We start from the raw sequence: 17,161 nt of genomic DNA, 5'->3' as shown, positions 1-17,161 counted from the left end.
ACTTATTGTTGCTGTTCCAGCTATGAACAGCTTTGAAAAACTTTAAACAAATGTAAAATGTAAAAGTTCTAGAATTGTGATTTTGAATGATTTAATTGGGAAAGGAAAAGCTGCACTATCATGGCACCAACTAAGAAACTTCAATTAAGCTCTAGGTTTTACACGTTTGAGTTGAATGATATGTAGAACCTGAAGCAGGTCCATAAACTATGCTGAAAACATTTGTTTTTAATAAAGTATTGCTGGAAGATGTAAAATTAATTATCAAATCTTATATTTAAACCTTTGAAGATCGAGTCTGAGTTGATTTGTAGAGGTTGCTCTTTATCAACTTTTAATTGCTAAAGTTAATTCATTTTTCATTTAATTAATGGTTTTTTTTTTTTTAAACAAAATGGCATTATTTCAGGCATAATTTTGAAAGATCTGATGACATTGTGAGACTCGGCAATTATTCTAATCTCTAACGTGACGATCAAATTTTTTTATACACGTGCAGAGCAAGCATAAATGGTTGTAAATGACAGCTTTGTATTCGAATGTATATTTATAAAAGTAGATATGAGTGTAAAAATTGTAACATGGCATTGTGTACAGCAGGGATAGGCAACATTTTTCTATGTAAGGGCCATATTTTAAAACTTTTGAACTGATGCGAGTCGCATACAAGAGATAAAAGAAAAAAACAATGCTGATAAATCACTATTGTTTATTCATATATCTATACTAATGTTATAAAGAGGTAAAGTTTGTAAGTTTGGATGTAGGAGATAATCTTCGAAACTACTCATCTAATTTCAAAAATTCTTTCACAATATTTAGGATGGAATTTCAGGGTGGACATAGGCTGTATATTATTCCATTAAACATTCATATAAATTAAAAGATATCATCTAGGATTAAGACTTTTATGTCCAACAGATGGCACTTACTCTGCTGATGAGTACGAAGACCTAAGTTTGCTTTTCTGTGAGGATGAACTATAGCTGATCATCATCTATCTATATAAATAAAAATGTAATATTCGTTTGTTCCTACCGATTCCTTTGAAACTTTGTCACAATGTTGCATTCGAATACGCACGTGTTTTTATATAATATATACGTATTGAAATTCCCCCTACTGGGGTAGAGATAGACAGGATTAAGGCTTACCGTGAAGAACTCTGCTTCTATTTATACTATATTATATGTGGTTTTTTGCATTTTTGATTGAGTTTTAATAGGGTACGTCAACAGAATATACACTAAAAGGCGATTATTCAAAATTCCCCCGCGGGGGAAGTGATATACATTTATAAGAGATACATTTTGTAGTATAATTATGGTCTGCTAGTATAATTATAAACTAACATAGGTATACTTAATTTAACTTCTGGAACTGATGTGAACATAATATATCAGAAATATTTGGTTGAATTTTAGTCACTACTGGTGTTAAATTAGTTTTGATGTGAGTCTGTTAGCCAATTTCTTGTTTCAATTTTTACTGAATTCATTGTGGAAAAGTTGTTTACATACGTAAAAGTTGTAGAAAATAACGATAGAATTTTTGCTGCATACTTCCTTAAGCTGATAAATTGATATATTTATTAATATTTTATGTGACACGAGCCCCCCACACTATTAATGCAGGCTGCAAATTGCTCACTCCTGGTGTACAGATACATGTTTTAGAAATTTTAGTATAAAAGTTAACTTTTCATTTATTTATAAAATATTTTAAGCATTTGTTTTGTATTTTATGCATAAGTTTTATGCATATACAGGGTGTTTCAAAAACATACCGGCACTTCGGAGATTTATAGAGGACACCAAACAATCTTCGAGTTTTCTATAACTCTACACATCTTTACTACAACACCGGAGAATAGTAATATAACTCTTTCTAACCTGTTACCGGTGCATCTACTAACTCTTAACGATTCAAAACGAACCAAAACTCCTGAGTTTTGGTTCGTTTTGGATCGTTAAGAGTTAGTAGACACACCGGTAACAGGTTAGAAAGAGTTATATTTTCTATAACTCCCTGAAGTTTGTTTGTACGGTTCTGAAATGCCCTATATGTTTAATGTATATGTGGCATGTTCTAACATGTGTTTGTGTAGACATTAAATGATTTATATATAAAAAATTTGCACACTTTTACTCATAAAATAACTCAGAAAAAGTTTTTTCCCAATGTATTGAATACATTAAGCTTATGTTTAAACAAAATTAGCTAGATATTGCTTGCAGATGCAGCATAACTTGGCTTTGAATGTGTTAAGTGTTTTAACAAAATGCAAACTAAGCATATTGTACGTTTAACTACCGTGCAGTTCTGTAAGTGCATAAATTGAGTGTGGAATTATTAATGGCCCGACTGTAATTAATATTAAATATATTTGCAATGTAGAAGTGTATTGTACTTGTCAACACCTCAAGAATGTTAGTCTTTATGGGTGAAGTATTAATATATTTTATTGAAATTGTGGCTTTGCCTGGATATTTTTTTAACGTTTTTGCATACTGAGGCAGACCAGTCGCCTCGAGTGAAGGGTCAGCTCTGCCTGTAAAGACTTGTGTTCCCGAGGTGTTGACAAGGACAAGATATGAAGAGAATTTTTAAATTTTTATCGAATTTGTGAATATTTTTAATATAGAATTAGTATTAATTTATTGTTTAGAACAGTACTTTTTAGCTGCCAATTTATGGATTATAATTTTTCAGAATTGTAAGACATTTTAGGATAAATAGTAGTTTTTACTGTTAATTAAGCTTTTTCTTATAAGTATACGTCAGTTTTTTTGGGTGTGGCCGAGCAGATAAAACCACGCAACTCTGGTAGTTGGTCACAGGCTCTTGTTTTACCAGGGGAATGGCCACGTGAATTTTAAAGGTTTATTTTACACGTAGCACTAAATACAGTCTAGTTTCTTGTAGAAAATTTTCCCAGGAAGCACTCCCTGTTGACAGATTGCCCAAAAATCTCAAATATGAAGTAATACAGACATTATTGCAAGAGGTGCTTGTTACATTTTCATACAGGCAAGGTGACGAGGCATTTCCCATGCAACAGTGGAAAAATCTGGGATAAGGGGAGGTTTATGTCACATATTCAAAGTCATATCCCATGTAAATGTATAGGATATTAGTCTTTTAGGTGCTTAGATGCGGTTTGATGTTTGAATATATGCAACATTAGTCTTTATTGAGGTTGGACACTGAAACTTTGTTATAATCAGAGTAGTTAATACTAGACCATGATAGATGCTCGGCAAGCTTAAATCTTTGAGTGATATAAAGAATTTTGGTTTATTTAATATTTGTGGTTTTCCGTGAAATAATTAATATAAAATTTTTATAGTGGCTGCCAAACATAAGGAAACAAAACAGTTCTATACATTATACAACACATTGGATGACACAAAAATGTATCTTTCTAAAGAGGTAAATCATTTTTAAAATATTTAAATCTTGTTTATAATGCTTTTAATCGTTTAAATCTTAATTCAGGTTAATTTGTTGAATTCCATTTTGGATAACTTTTCAACGTAAGTATAATAAATTTTAGTCGTACGATAAGCTAATTGAACGACGAAATTAATCGACAATAAACTTTGTTACTTTAGTGCTATGGCATCTCCTGGAACGAGAGATCAGTTCTTATCCCAGTTTCAACAGATTGTCGATGGAATATGTCAAAACAAAATCAGGGTAATTATATATTTTGACACGTTTTATATATATATATATATATATNTAACTGAGCACGCTGCTATTTCTGTACAGCTATATGTAACTGAGCACGCTGCTATTTCTGTACAGCTATATGTAACTGAGCACGCTGCTATTTCTGTACAGCTATATGTAACTGAGCACGCTGCTATTTCTGTACAGCTATATGTAACTGAGCACGCTGCTATTTCTGTACAGCTATATGTAACTGAGCACGCTGCTATTTCTGTACAGCTATATGTAACTGAGCACGCTGCTATTTCTGTACAGCTATATGTAACTGAGCACGCTGCTATTTCTGTACAGCTATATGTAACTGAGCACGCTGCTATTTCTGTACAGCTATATGTAACTGAGCACGCTGCTATTTCTGTACAGCTATATGTAACTGAGCACGCTGCTATTTCTGTACAGCTATATGTAACTGAGCACGCTGCTATTTCTGTACAGCTATATGTAACTGAGCACGCTGCTATTTCTGTACAGCTATATGTAACTGAGCACGCTGCTATTTCTGTACAGCTATATGTAACTGAGCACGCTGCTATTTCTGTACAGCTATATGTAACTGAGCACGCTGCTATTTCTGTACAGCTATATGTAACTGAGCACGCTGCTATTTCTGTACAGCTATATGTAACTGAGCACGCTGCTATTTCTGTACAGCTATATGTAACTGAGCACGCTGCTATTTCTGTACAGCTATATGTAACTGAGCACGCTGCTATTTCTGTACAGCTATATGTAACTGAGCACGCTGCTATTTCTGTACAGCTATATGTAACTGAGCACGCTGCTATTTCTGTACAGCTATATGTAACTGAGCACGCTGCTATTTCTGTACAGCTATATGTAACTGAGCACGCTGCTATTTCTGTACAGCTATATGTAACTGAGCACGCTGCTATTTCTGTACAGCTATATGTAACTGAGCACGCTGCTATTTCTGTACAGCTATATGTAACTGAGCACGCTGCTATTTCTGTACAGCTATATGTAACTGAGCACGCTGCTATTTCTGTACAGCTATATGTAACTGAGCACGCTGCTATTTCTGTACAGCTATATGTAACTGAGCACGCTGCTATTTCTGTACAGCTATATGTAACTGAGCACGCTGCTATTTCTGTACAGCTATATGTAACTGAGCACGCTGCTATTTCTGTACAGCTATATGTAACTGAGCACGCTGCTATTTCTGTACAGCTATATGTAACTGAGCACGCTGCTATTTCTGTACAGCTATATGTAACTGAGCACGCTGCTATTTCTGTACAGCTATATGTAACTGAGCACGCTGCTATTTCTGTACAGCTATATGTAACTGAGCACGCTGCTATTTCTGTACAGCTATATGTAACTGAGCACGCTGCTATTTCTGTACAGCTATATGTAACTGAGCACGCTGCTATTTCTGTACAGCTATATGTAACTGAGCACGCTGCTATTTCTGTACAGCTATATGTAACTGAGCACGCTGCTATTTCTGTACAGCTATATGTAACTGAGCACGCTGCTATTTCTGTACAGCTATATGTAACTGAGCACGCTGCTATTTCTGTACAGCTATATGTAACTGAGCACGCTGCTATTTCTGTACAGCTATATGTAACTGAGCACGCTGCTATTTCTGTACAGCTATATGTAACTGAGCACGCTGCTATTTCTGTACAGCTATATGTAACTGAGCACGCTGCTATTTCTGTACAGCTATATGTAACTGAGCACGCTGCTATTTCTGTACAGCTATATGTAACTGAGCACGCTGCTATTTCTGTACAGCTATATGTAACTGAGCACGCTGCTATTTCTGTACAGCTATATGTAACTGAGCACGCTGCTATTTCTGTACAGCTATATGTAACTGAGCACGCTGCTATTTCTGTACAGCTATATGTAACTGAGCACGCTGCTATTTCTGTACAGCTATATGTAACTGAGCACGCTGCTATTTCTGTACAGCTATATGTAACTGAGCACGCTGCTATTTCTGTACAGCTATATGTAACTGAGCACGCTGCTATTTCTGTACAGCTATATGTAACTGAGCACGCTGCTATTTCTGTACAGCTATATGTAACTGAGCACGCTGCTATTTCTGTACAGCTATATGTAACTGAGCACGCTGCTATTTCTGTACAGCTATATGTAACTGAGCACGCTGCTATTTCTGTACAGCTATATGTAACTGAGCACGCTGCTATTTCTGTACAGCTATATGTAACTGAGCACGCTGCTATTTCTGTACAGCTATATGTAACTGAGCACGCTGCTATTTCTGTACAGCTATATGTAACTGAGCACGCTGCTATTTCTGTACAGCTATATGTAACTGAGCACGCTGCTATTTCTGTACAGCTATATGTAACTGAGCACGCTGCTATTTCTGTACAGCTATATGTAACTGAGCACGCTGCTATTTCTGTACAGCTATATGTAACTGAGCACGCTGCTATTTCTGTACAGCTATATGTAACTGAGCACGCTGCTATTTCTGTACAGCTATATGTAACTGAGCACGCTGCTATTTCTGTACAGCTATATGTAACTGAGCACGCTGCTATTTCTGTACAGCTATATGTAACTGAGCACGCTGCTATTTCTGTACAGCTATATGTAACTGAGCACGCTGCTATTTCTGTACAGCTATATGTAACTGAGCACGCTGCTATTTCTGTACAGCTATATGTAACTGAGCACGCTGCTATTTCTGTACAGCTATATGTAACTGAGCACGCTGCTATTTCTGTACAGCTATATGTAACTGAGCACGCTGCTATTTCTGTACAGCTATATGTAACTGAGCACGCTGCTATTTCTGTACAGCTATATGTAACTGAGCACGCTGCTATTTCTGTACAGCTATATGTAACTGAGCACGCTGCTATTTCTGTACAGCTATATGTAACTGAGCACGCTGCTATTTCTGTACAGCTATATGTAACTGAGCACGCTGCTATTTCTGTACAGCTATATGTAACTGAGCACGCTGCTATTTCTGTACAGCTATATGTAACTGAGCACGCTGCTATTTCTGTACAGCTATATGTAACTGAGCACGCTGCTATTTCTGTACAGCTATATGTAACTGAGCACGCTGCTATTTCTGTACAGCTATATGTAACTGAGCACGCTGCTATTTCTGTACAGCTATATGTAACTGAGCACGCTGCTATTTCTGTACAGCTATATGTAACTGAGCACGCTGCTATTTCTGTACAGCTATATGTAACTGAGCACGCTGCTATTTCTGTACAGCTATATGTAACTGAGCACGCTGCTATTTCTGTACAGCTATATGTAACTGAGCACGCTGCTATTTCTGTACAGCTATATGTAACTGAGCACGCTGCTATTTCTGTACAGCTATATGTAACTGAGCACGCTGCTATTTCTGTACAGCTATATGTAACTGAGCACGCTGCTATTTCTGTACAGCTATATGTAACTGAGCACGCTGCTATTTCTGTACAGCTATATGTAACTGAGCACGCTGCTATTTCTGTACAGCTATATGTAACTGAGCACGCTGCTATTTCTGTACAGCTATATGTAACTGAGCACGCTGCTATTTCTGTACAGCTATATGTAACTGAGCACGCTGCTATTTCTGTACAGCTATATGTAACTGAGCACGCTGCTATTTCTGTACAGCTATATGTAACTGAGCACGCTGCTATTTCTGTACAGCTATATGTAACTGAGCACGCTGCTATTTCTGTACAGCTATATGTAACTGAGCACGCTGCTATTTCTGTACAGCTATATGTAACTGAGCACGCTGCTATTTCTGTACAGCTATATGTAACTGAGCACGCTGCTATTTCTGTACAGCTATATGTAACTGAGCACGCTGCTATTTCTGTACAGCTATATGTAACTGAGCACGCTGCTATTTCTGTACAGCTATATGTAACTGAGCACGCTGCTATTTCTGTACAGCTATATGTAACTGAGCACGCTGCTATTTCTGTACAGCTATATGTAACTGAGCACGCTGCTATTTCTGTACAGCTATATGTAACTGAGCACGCTGCTATTTCTGTACAGCTATATGTAACTGAGCACGCTGCTATTTCTGTACAGCTATATGTAACTGAGCACGCTGCTATTTCTGTACAGCTATATGTAACTGAGCACGCTGCTATTTCTGTACAGCTATATGTAACTGAGCACGCTGCTATTTCTGTACAGCTATATGTAACTGAGCACGCTGCTATTTCTGTACAGCTATATGTAACTGAGCACGCTGCTATTTCTGTACAGCTATATGTAACTGAGCACGCTGCTATTTCTGTACAGCTATATGTAACTGAGCACGCTGCTATTTCTGTACAGCTATATGTAACTGAGCACGCTGCTATTTCTGTACAGCTATATGTAACTGAGCACGCTGCTATTTCTGTACAGCTATATGTAACTGAGCACGCTGCTATTTCTGTACAGCTATATGTAACTGAGCACGCTGCTATTTCTGTACAGCTATATGTAACTGAGCACGCTGCTATTTCTGTACAGCTATATGTAACTGAGCACGCTGCTATTTCTGTACAGCTATATGTAACTGAGCACGCTGCTATTTCTGTACAGCTATATGTAACTGAGCACGCTGCTATTTCTGTACAGCTATATGTAACTGAGCACGCTGCTATTTCTGTACAGCTATATGTAACTGAGCACGCTGCTATTTCTGTACAGCTATATGTAACTGAGCACGCTGCTATTTCTGTACAGCTATATGTAACTGAGCACGCTGCTATTTCTGTACAGCTATATGTAACTGAGCACGCTGCTATTTCTGTACAGCTATATGTAACTGAGCACGCTGCTATTTCTGTACAGCTATATGTAACTGAGCACGCTGCTATTTCTGTACAGCTATATGTAACTGAGCACGCTGCTATTTCTGTACAGCTATATGTAACTGAGCACGCTGCTATTTCTGTACAGCTATATGTAACTGAGCACGCTGCTATTTCTGTACAGCTATATGTAACTGAGCACGCTGCTATTTCTGTACAGCTATATGTAACTGAGCACGCTGCTATTTCTGTACAGCTATATGTAACTGAGCACGCTGCTATTTCTGTACAGCTATATGTAACTGAGCACGCTGCTATTTCTGTACAGCTATATGTAACTGAGCACGCTGCTATTTCTGTACAGCTATATGTAACTGAGCACGCTGCTATTTCTGTACAGCTATATGTAACTGAGCACGCTGCTATTTCTGTACAGCTATATGTAACTGAGCACGCTGCTATTTCTGTACAGCTATATGTAACTGAGCACGCTGCTATTTCTGTACAGCTATATGTAACTGAGCACGCTGCTATTTCTGTACAGCTATATGTAACTGAGCACGCTGCTATTTCTGTACAGCTATATGTAACTGAGCACGCTGCTATTTCTGTACAGCTATATGTAACTGAGCACGCTGCTATTTCTGTACAGCTATATGTAACTGAGCACGCTGCTATTTCTGTACAGCTATATGTAACTGAGCACGCTGCTATTTCTGTACAGCTATATGTAACTGAGCACGCTGCTATTTCTGTACAGCTATATGTAACTGAGCACGCTGCTATTTCTGTACAGCTATATGTAACTGAGCACGCTGCTATTTCTGTACAGCTATATGTAACTGAGCACGCTGCTATTTCTGTACAGCTATATGTAACTGAGCACGCTGCTATTTCTGTACAGCTATATGTAACTGAGCACGCTGCTATTTCTGTACAGCTATATGTAACTGAGCACGCTGCTATTTCTGTACAGCTATATGTAACTGAGCACGCTGCTATTTCTGTACAGCTATATGTAACTGAGCACGCTGCTATTTCTGTACAGCTATATGTAACTGAGCACGCTGCTATTTCTGTACAGCTATATGTAACTGAGCACGCTGCTATTTCTGTACAGCTATATGTAACTGAGCACGCTGCTATTTCTGTACAGCTATATGTAACTGAGCACGCTGCTATTTCTGTACAGCTATATGTAACTGAGCACGCTGCTATTTCTGTACAGCTATATGTAACTGAGCACGCTGCTATTTCTGTACAGCTATATGTAACTGAGCACGCTGCTATTTCTGTACAGCTATATGTAACTGAGCACGCTGCTATTTCTGTACAGCTATATGTAACTGAGCACGCTGCTATTTCTGTACAGCTATATGTAACTGAGCACGCTGCTATTTCTGTACAGCTATATGTAACTGAGCACGCTGCTATTTCTGTACAGCTATATGTAACTGAGCACGCTGCTATTTCTGTACAGCTATATGTAACTGAGCACGCTGCTATTTCTGTACAGCTATATGTAACTGAGCACGCTGCTATTTCTGTACAGCTATATGTAACTGAGCACGCTGCTATTTCTGTACAGCTATATGTAACTGAGCACGCTGCTATTTCTGTACAGCTATATGTAACTGAGCACGCTGCTATTTCTGTACAGCTATATGTAACTGAGCACGCTGCTATTTCTGTACAGCTATATGTAACTGAGCACGCTGCTATTTCTGTACAGCTATATGTAACTGAGCACGCTGCTATTTCTGTACAGCTATATGTAACTGAGCACGCTGCTATTTCTGTACAGCTATATGTAACTGAGCACGCTGCTATTTCTGTACAGCTATATGTAACTGAGCACGCTGCTATTTCTGTACAGCTATATGTAACTGAGCACGCTGCTATTTCTGTACAGCTATATGTAACTGAGCACGCTGCTATTTCTGTACAGCTATATGTAACTGAGCACGCTGCTATTTCTGTACAGCTATATGTAACTGAGCACGCTGCTATTTCTGTACAGCTATATGTAACTGAGCACGCTGCTATTTCTGTACAGCTATATGTAACTGAGCACGCTGCTATTTCTGTACAGCTATATGTAACTGAGCACGCTGCTATTTCTGTACAGCTATATGTAACTGAGCACGCTGCTATTTCTGTACAGCTATATGTAACTGAGCACGCTGCTATTTCTGTACAGCTATATGTAACTGAGCACGCTGCTATTTCTGTACAGCTATATGTAACTGAGCACGCTGCTATTTCTGTACAGCTATATGTAACTGAGCACGCTGCTATTTCTGTACAGCTATATGTAACTGAGCACGCTGCTATTTCTGTACAGCTATATGTAACTGAGCACGCTGCTATTTCTGTACAGCTATATGTAACTGAGCACGCTGCTATTTCTGTACAGCTATATGTAACTGAGCACGCTGCTATTTCTGTACAGCTATATGTAACTGAGCACGCTGCTATTTCTGTACAGCTATATGTAACTGAGCACGCTGCTATTTCTGTACAGCTATATGTAACTGAGCACGCTGCTATTTCTGTACAGCTATATGTAACTGAGCACGCTGCTATTTCTGTACAGCTATATGTAACTGAGCACGCTGCTATTTCTGTACAGCTATATGTAACTGAGCACGCTGCTATTTCTGTACAGCTATATGTAACTGAGCACGCTGCTATTTCTGTACAGCTATATGTAACTGAGCACGCTGCTATTTCTGTACAGCTATATGTAACTGAGCACGCTGCTATTTCTGTACAGCTATATGTAACTGAGCACGCTGCTATTTCTGTACAGCTATATGTAACTGAGCACGCTGCTATTTCTGTACAGCTATATGTAACTGAGCACGCTGCTATTTCTGTACAGCTATATGTAACTGAGCACGCTGCTATTTCTGTACAGCTATATGTAACTGAGCACGCTGCTATTTCTGTACAGCTATATGTAACTGAGCACGCTGCTATTTCTGTACAGCTATATGTAACTGAGCACGCTGCTATTTCTGTACAGCTATATGTAACTGAGCACGCTGCTATTTCTGTACAGCTATATGTAACTGAGCACGCTGCTATTTCTGTACAGCTATATGTAACTGAGCACGCTGCTATTTCTGTACAGCTATATGTAACTGAGCACGCTGCTATTTCTGTACAGCTATATGTAACTGAGCACGCTGCTATTTCTGTACAGCTATATGTAACTGAGCACGCTGCTATTTCTGTACAGCTATATGTAACTGAGCACGCTGCTATTTCTGTACAGCTATATGTAACTGAGCACGCTGCTATTTCTGTACAGCTATATGTACCTGAGCACGCTGCTATTTCTGTACAGCTATATGTAACTGAGCACACTGCTATTTCTGTACAGCTATATGTAAGGGTACGCTGCTATTTCTGTACAGCTATATGTAAATGGGCACACTGCAATTTCTGTACAACTACTGTACCTGAGCCCATTGTGATTGTGATTTCTGAGCATCTGTACTTCACGTGTGACTTTTCTGTAGCAATTGAATAAATTCGATAAATTTATAAAATATTTTTTCTTGTTTAATTGATTAAACTGTAAACAACAAAGGAAAGAACAGGAGAGGATAAACAATTAAAGCAAACGTGGTCAATTATTAAATATACTACTATTAATCACCGACAAAATTTAATTACACTGGTGAACTGAATTTTGATTTGTTTTCCGTACGAATGTCTGCAATTGAATTTATTTAATTATTAGGAAAATCACATCCCTAAATTACATAATCAAGTGGACTAGAAAGTCACTTCTGTTGACTCGATAAATGAAAATCTGCTGAATATTCTCAGTAGAAACTGCCTATTTACAGACAACTATACCAAATCTCAGTTGCACAATACACGAATTTAGTTACAGAATATTGCAGCTGACACTGATGTAGTACAACAGTCGTAACGTACAGAAGCTATAGAAATTACATATGTATTTAGTATAAAAGATCAGATTCGTAGGATACTTAGTCTCTTACAGGTATATAAAGTGACAATTTTAGTCTACTTATTGTACGTTTAAGAAACAACAATTATAATTGTTTACAAATAGAGGGGGATCGAGCTGAAAGATTCTGAAACTAACAGTTTCCATTAGCTGCAGACGACTTAATCACATGCAGCTGCAATTACTTATCAACTCAGATACAGAAAATGTCAGTAACAAAGTATTTAGTTGTATATATATATATATAGTAGCAATTATAGAAAACAATTCTTCTTCGTGTAGCAATTACAGAAAACAATTCGATAGTCATTGTTTACGACAGAGAAAACTAAAATTACTTTTCTGATTGGTTTCAAGTGCAGAATAGTAATTTACTTTGATACTTGTTTCTAGGTATTAGACGTTTATATTTCCATTTTCCATTATTTTCATATTAAAGTTTAATGCTTCTGACGCCCATCTGAATGGTATCTTGTTTAATTTATCTGCTTTAAATGAAACTGTATACATGTTTATTCATAATAAATGTAATAAAACTGAAGTAAAATAAGATATAAGAAGGTTTTATAGATTAACTCTCACGTGTTGGGTGTACTCGTTTAGTTTCGTCCCTGGATGTGGAATCACTTGAGCAGAAATGAAGATGGGGATGAAAGAGTTTAAAAGGGAGAATTAAACACTAGTAAAGGGGTCTAAACAGGAGGGACAATTCTAGATAAGAGTTCTAGAGCAAACCTAGAAACACCAAATATTCTAGAACAATTCTAGAAGGGCCAAAATTCTAGATTAGAAAACAAACAATTCTAGAAGGGCCAAAATTCTAGATTAGAAAACAACNCCTGCATGTCAGATAACATGGTTTAACGTAACCTGTATGCACTATGTTTAATTTTGAGTATTGTGCAGTGACAAAGTTCTTCGCAAAAAAGGGTTGGACATTATCGGACATTCACGAATGCTTTCATAATGTGTACGGCAATGCTTCTCGATTGTATTTAATGGTAAAACTATGGGCAAAACTTTTTAAACTTGGAAGTGAATCTCTGATGATGCAGAAGGCAGCTGTCTACAGTTATTACCGAAGAAATCATTACACCTGTCAAGGATGTAGTGCTTTCTAATTGATGGATGAAGATGAAAGAAATTTGTGTAAGATTGAACTTATCGAAAACAACGGTTCTTCAAATTCTTCATGAACATTTGTTAATGGATAAGGTCAGTGTATGTTGGGGTGCCTAAAATTCTTTCTACATTTCAGAAGCAACAGCGGGTCAACTACACTTGACAGTTTTTGGATCTCTGCCAAGAAAACAAAGAAATAGTACTGCAATCTATCGTTTTTTCGGAATGACACCCATGGTTCTATATTGTAGTCCTCTGTCCAAAAGAGAATTTGATGGAATGACATAATGCATAGAAATCTCCAATGAAGCCAAAAGTGTCACAGTCAACAAAGAAAGTTATGGCGATCGTTCTCTGGGATTTCGACAGCATTTTATTGATTGATGACTTCAAGGAGAGAAATTCTACATTAAATAAAAAAAAAATGGTGAAATAAATTCAGAGAATCACACCTAACTGTAAAAATTTTCAGCAAAGAAACACCCAAATTCAATATTTGAGCATTTTTAGCCACTGTTTAATCGCCCCTCTCCAGGAAATGTAAAATGACAAAACTGTTCTAAACGTTTTAATATTGAATTTGGGTGTTTCTTAGCTGGAAATTTTGCATTTAGGTGTGATTCTTTGCATGTATGGTTACAGTTTACTTGTACAGTTGTTTTTTTTTTGTGAAATAAATCGATATCCAGCACAAAAATGTAAGACGGCTAACATTTTCACCCAAGATAAATGGGCATCTTCAGGCTAACTGACCATTGCAGCTGTTAAAACAATGCAAATGATGAATATTATACCAACCTGATGATAATACTCTGGGATGCTATAAAAGAGAAAAGAAGTGGTAAAATTCCAAAAGGTGTGTGGCTCTTGCACGACAACCATCCATTCACTCTGCATTTTGTGCAAAGGTTAAAGAATGCGGCTTTATCAAACTTCCTCATCCATCGTACAGTCCCGATCTGGCCCAGGATGGCGACTATTTGTTTTCAAAATTAAAATGTGATCTTTCATCTTTCTTCATATAGAATTTCCCTTCACCATCTTGTAAGTAGTTGTTTTCAAATACAAATTTCACTAATTTTATTTTCCATTCTACTTTTAATGCTTCATAAATCATTTCTCTTGCTATTGATGGATACGTCAAATTAATATCTAGTCTTATAAATGCTAGATTTTTCGTTATTAATATCTTACTGAATTTTAGAATTGGTATTCTAATATTAATGTCCGAAATGTTAGTTTCCTCATTTTCCTTTATAAGTTCCTCTTTATAAGGTTTTATGATTGTTTTCAGCTTCTTTTTGATGTTTTCTGTTGGATCTTCTTTTAAGTTTTCATAGTTTCCTGTCTATATAGTTTCTTAGCATTCTTTATTACCTTTTTAATATATTTTTTGAAAGTCTCAATGTTCTAGGCACGTTGTCTTCTCTTAAAAATCCTTTAAAATACCATATATTCGTTCTCAACATCTCTATGTGTGCTACGATTGTTTTTAATATAATTTTAAATTGTTATTCTACGTCATGAAAAATGTGTATTGCAATAAATGTAAGCTATATTGAAAAATAATACATACTGCTGGCCGTTAAAGTTGCTACACTGTCAAGTCGGCACACAACAAATGCGAAATTTGCAGGAAAGGTACAACATTCTGGGTGCTCTGTACCTCAAGATTACATGTCAGTTTAATCATGTTTTCCTTTCGTTATACTGTATGTGTACAGTAAACATGGTTTTTCTATTTGCTTCCTTCCCAGTAGCAATTTTATTGGCCAGCAACTTACATCTTTTATTTATTTGACACTTCATTCTTACTCGGGCTGAGAACTCGGACCGTACTATATAAATAGGGGCCCGTTTTTCATTGAAAGTCCTCCCCTCTGGCAGATTTGCTGAAGTGGTTGTGTTACAATACTGTATTTATTCTATTCTATGCATAATTCATTCAAGGAGAGAGTTCTTAGAGAGAAATTGTACAGGTTAAATATACATTTGAGTATATCAGACCGTAATAATCAGAAAGCAGAATTTATAGGTATGTCAACTAATTGTAATGTGCTTTTTGTATTTTAAGGCACGTAAAAATCGAGAAATTGCATCGTTACAAAGAAAGATCGACGAGGTTCCCGCTCGAGCCGAATTGAGTCAGTATCAACGTCGATTCGTAGAATTGTATAATCAAGGTTTGTATCAAAGAATTGGTTTTGATCGCAATTTATTTACAGATCAATTTATTAGTATACAATTTATTAATTATTAAAAAGAAAACAATAGAAAACTGATTTTATTTAAGATAAATCAATCTTAATGAAATCTAAATTGAAAAAGCATGGATTTGTTGTAAAAGGATATAAACGAATGCTTTTGCAGTCATTCTTTATCAAGTTTATTAAGTTTACACAAAATAATTTTGTTTGTTGGTTCTTAATTTTTGTTTCGGACTTTAAAATTTTACACAAAGTTTCATCACAGTTTATCAAATTAATATTCAAGCTAGTGCAATTTAAACTGCAATGTTTAGCATCTAACAATTTAATTGGTCTATTATAGTTATGATTTAAGTAACCAATAAATTTTCTCATTGTTTATTTACTTTAAAAAGGACTAAAATAGTTATGAGATTGACATTAGAAATTGTAGTATCACTTCTCTGTCTTCAAATATATGATATAGTTACACATATTCAGAACATTTTGGATCTTTTAAATTTATCTGAATTGCAAGGAAACATAGTACTGAACATGACAGCTATTTCCACAACTGTAGCTATGCAAGAATTGCGACTTGGCTCTAGCTATACAGAGCTTCAGAATTAGCTTTATATAATTCCTGGTCAACTAATTATAAAAACTAATTATTGGAAACTCGTCTTAAAGCTCTAGAGAGCTGATGCAGTATGAAATTACTTATTGTTGCTGTTCCAGCTATGAACAGCTTTGAAAAACTTTAAACAAATGTAAAATGTAAAAGTTCTAGAATTGTGATTTTGAATGATTTAATTGGGAAAGGAAAAGCTGCACTATCATGGCACCAACTAAGAAACTTCAATTAAGCTCTAGGTTTTACACGTTTGAGTTGAATGATATGTAGAACCTGAAGCAGGTCCATAAACTATGCTGAAAACATTTGTTTTTAATAAAGTATTGCTGGAAGATGTAAAATTAATTATCAAATCTTATATTTAAACCTTTGAAGATCGAGTCTGAGTTGATTTGTAGAGGTTGCTCTTTATCAACTTTTAATTGCTAAAGTTAATTCATTTTTCATTTAATTAATGGTTTTTTTTTTTTTTTAAACAAAATGGCATTATTTCAGGCATAATTTTGAAAGATCTGATGACATTGTGAGACTCGGCAATTATTCTAATCTCTAACGTGACGATCAAATTTTTTTATACACGTGCAGAGCAAGCATAAATAGTTGTAAATGACAGCTTTGTATTCGAATGTATATTTATAAAAGTAGATATGAGTGTAAAAATTGTAACATGGCATTGTGTACAGCAGGGATAGGCAACATTTTTCTATGT

General features: G+C 36.3%; 1 protein-coding gene across 2 annotated transcripts in view; it reads left to right on the top strand.

The window, feature by feature from the left end:
- LOC111624717 (coiled-coil domain-containing protein 93-like) overlaps positions 1 to 17,161 on the top strand; it is a 49,007-nt gene that overhangs the window by 21,516 nt on the left and 10,330 nt on the right. For both annotated transcript variants that reach the window (XM_023367630.1, XM_023367629.1), the window contains 3 exons: positions 3,350 to 3,432; positions 3,499 to 3,536; positions 3,615 to 3,699. In XM_023367630.1, the coding sequence (XP_023223398.1) occupies positions 3,350 to 3,432; positions 3,499 to 3,536; positions 3,615 to 3,699 (206 nt within the window). The remainder of the gene's footprint in view (positions 1 to 3,349; positions 3,433 to 3,498; positions 3,537 to 3,614; positions 3,700 to 17,161) is intronic.

The sequence above is a fragment of the Centruroides sculpturatus genome, unplaced genomic scaffold (assembly GCF_000671375.1).
Source record: "Centruroides sculpturatus isolate CEXI.00-Female unplaced genomic scaffold, Cexi_2.0 scaffold375, whole genome shotgun sequence".
Lineage (NCBI taxonomy): Eukaryota > Metazoa > Arthropoda > Arachnida > Scorpiones > Buthidae > Centruroides > Centruroides sculpturatus.
The sequence above is the reverse complement of the archived record's forward strand: the minus strand, read 5'-3'. Positions and strand labels throughout refer to the sequence as shown.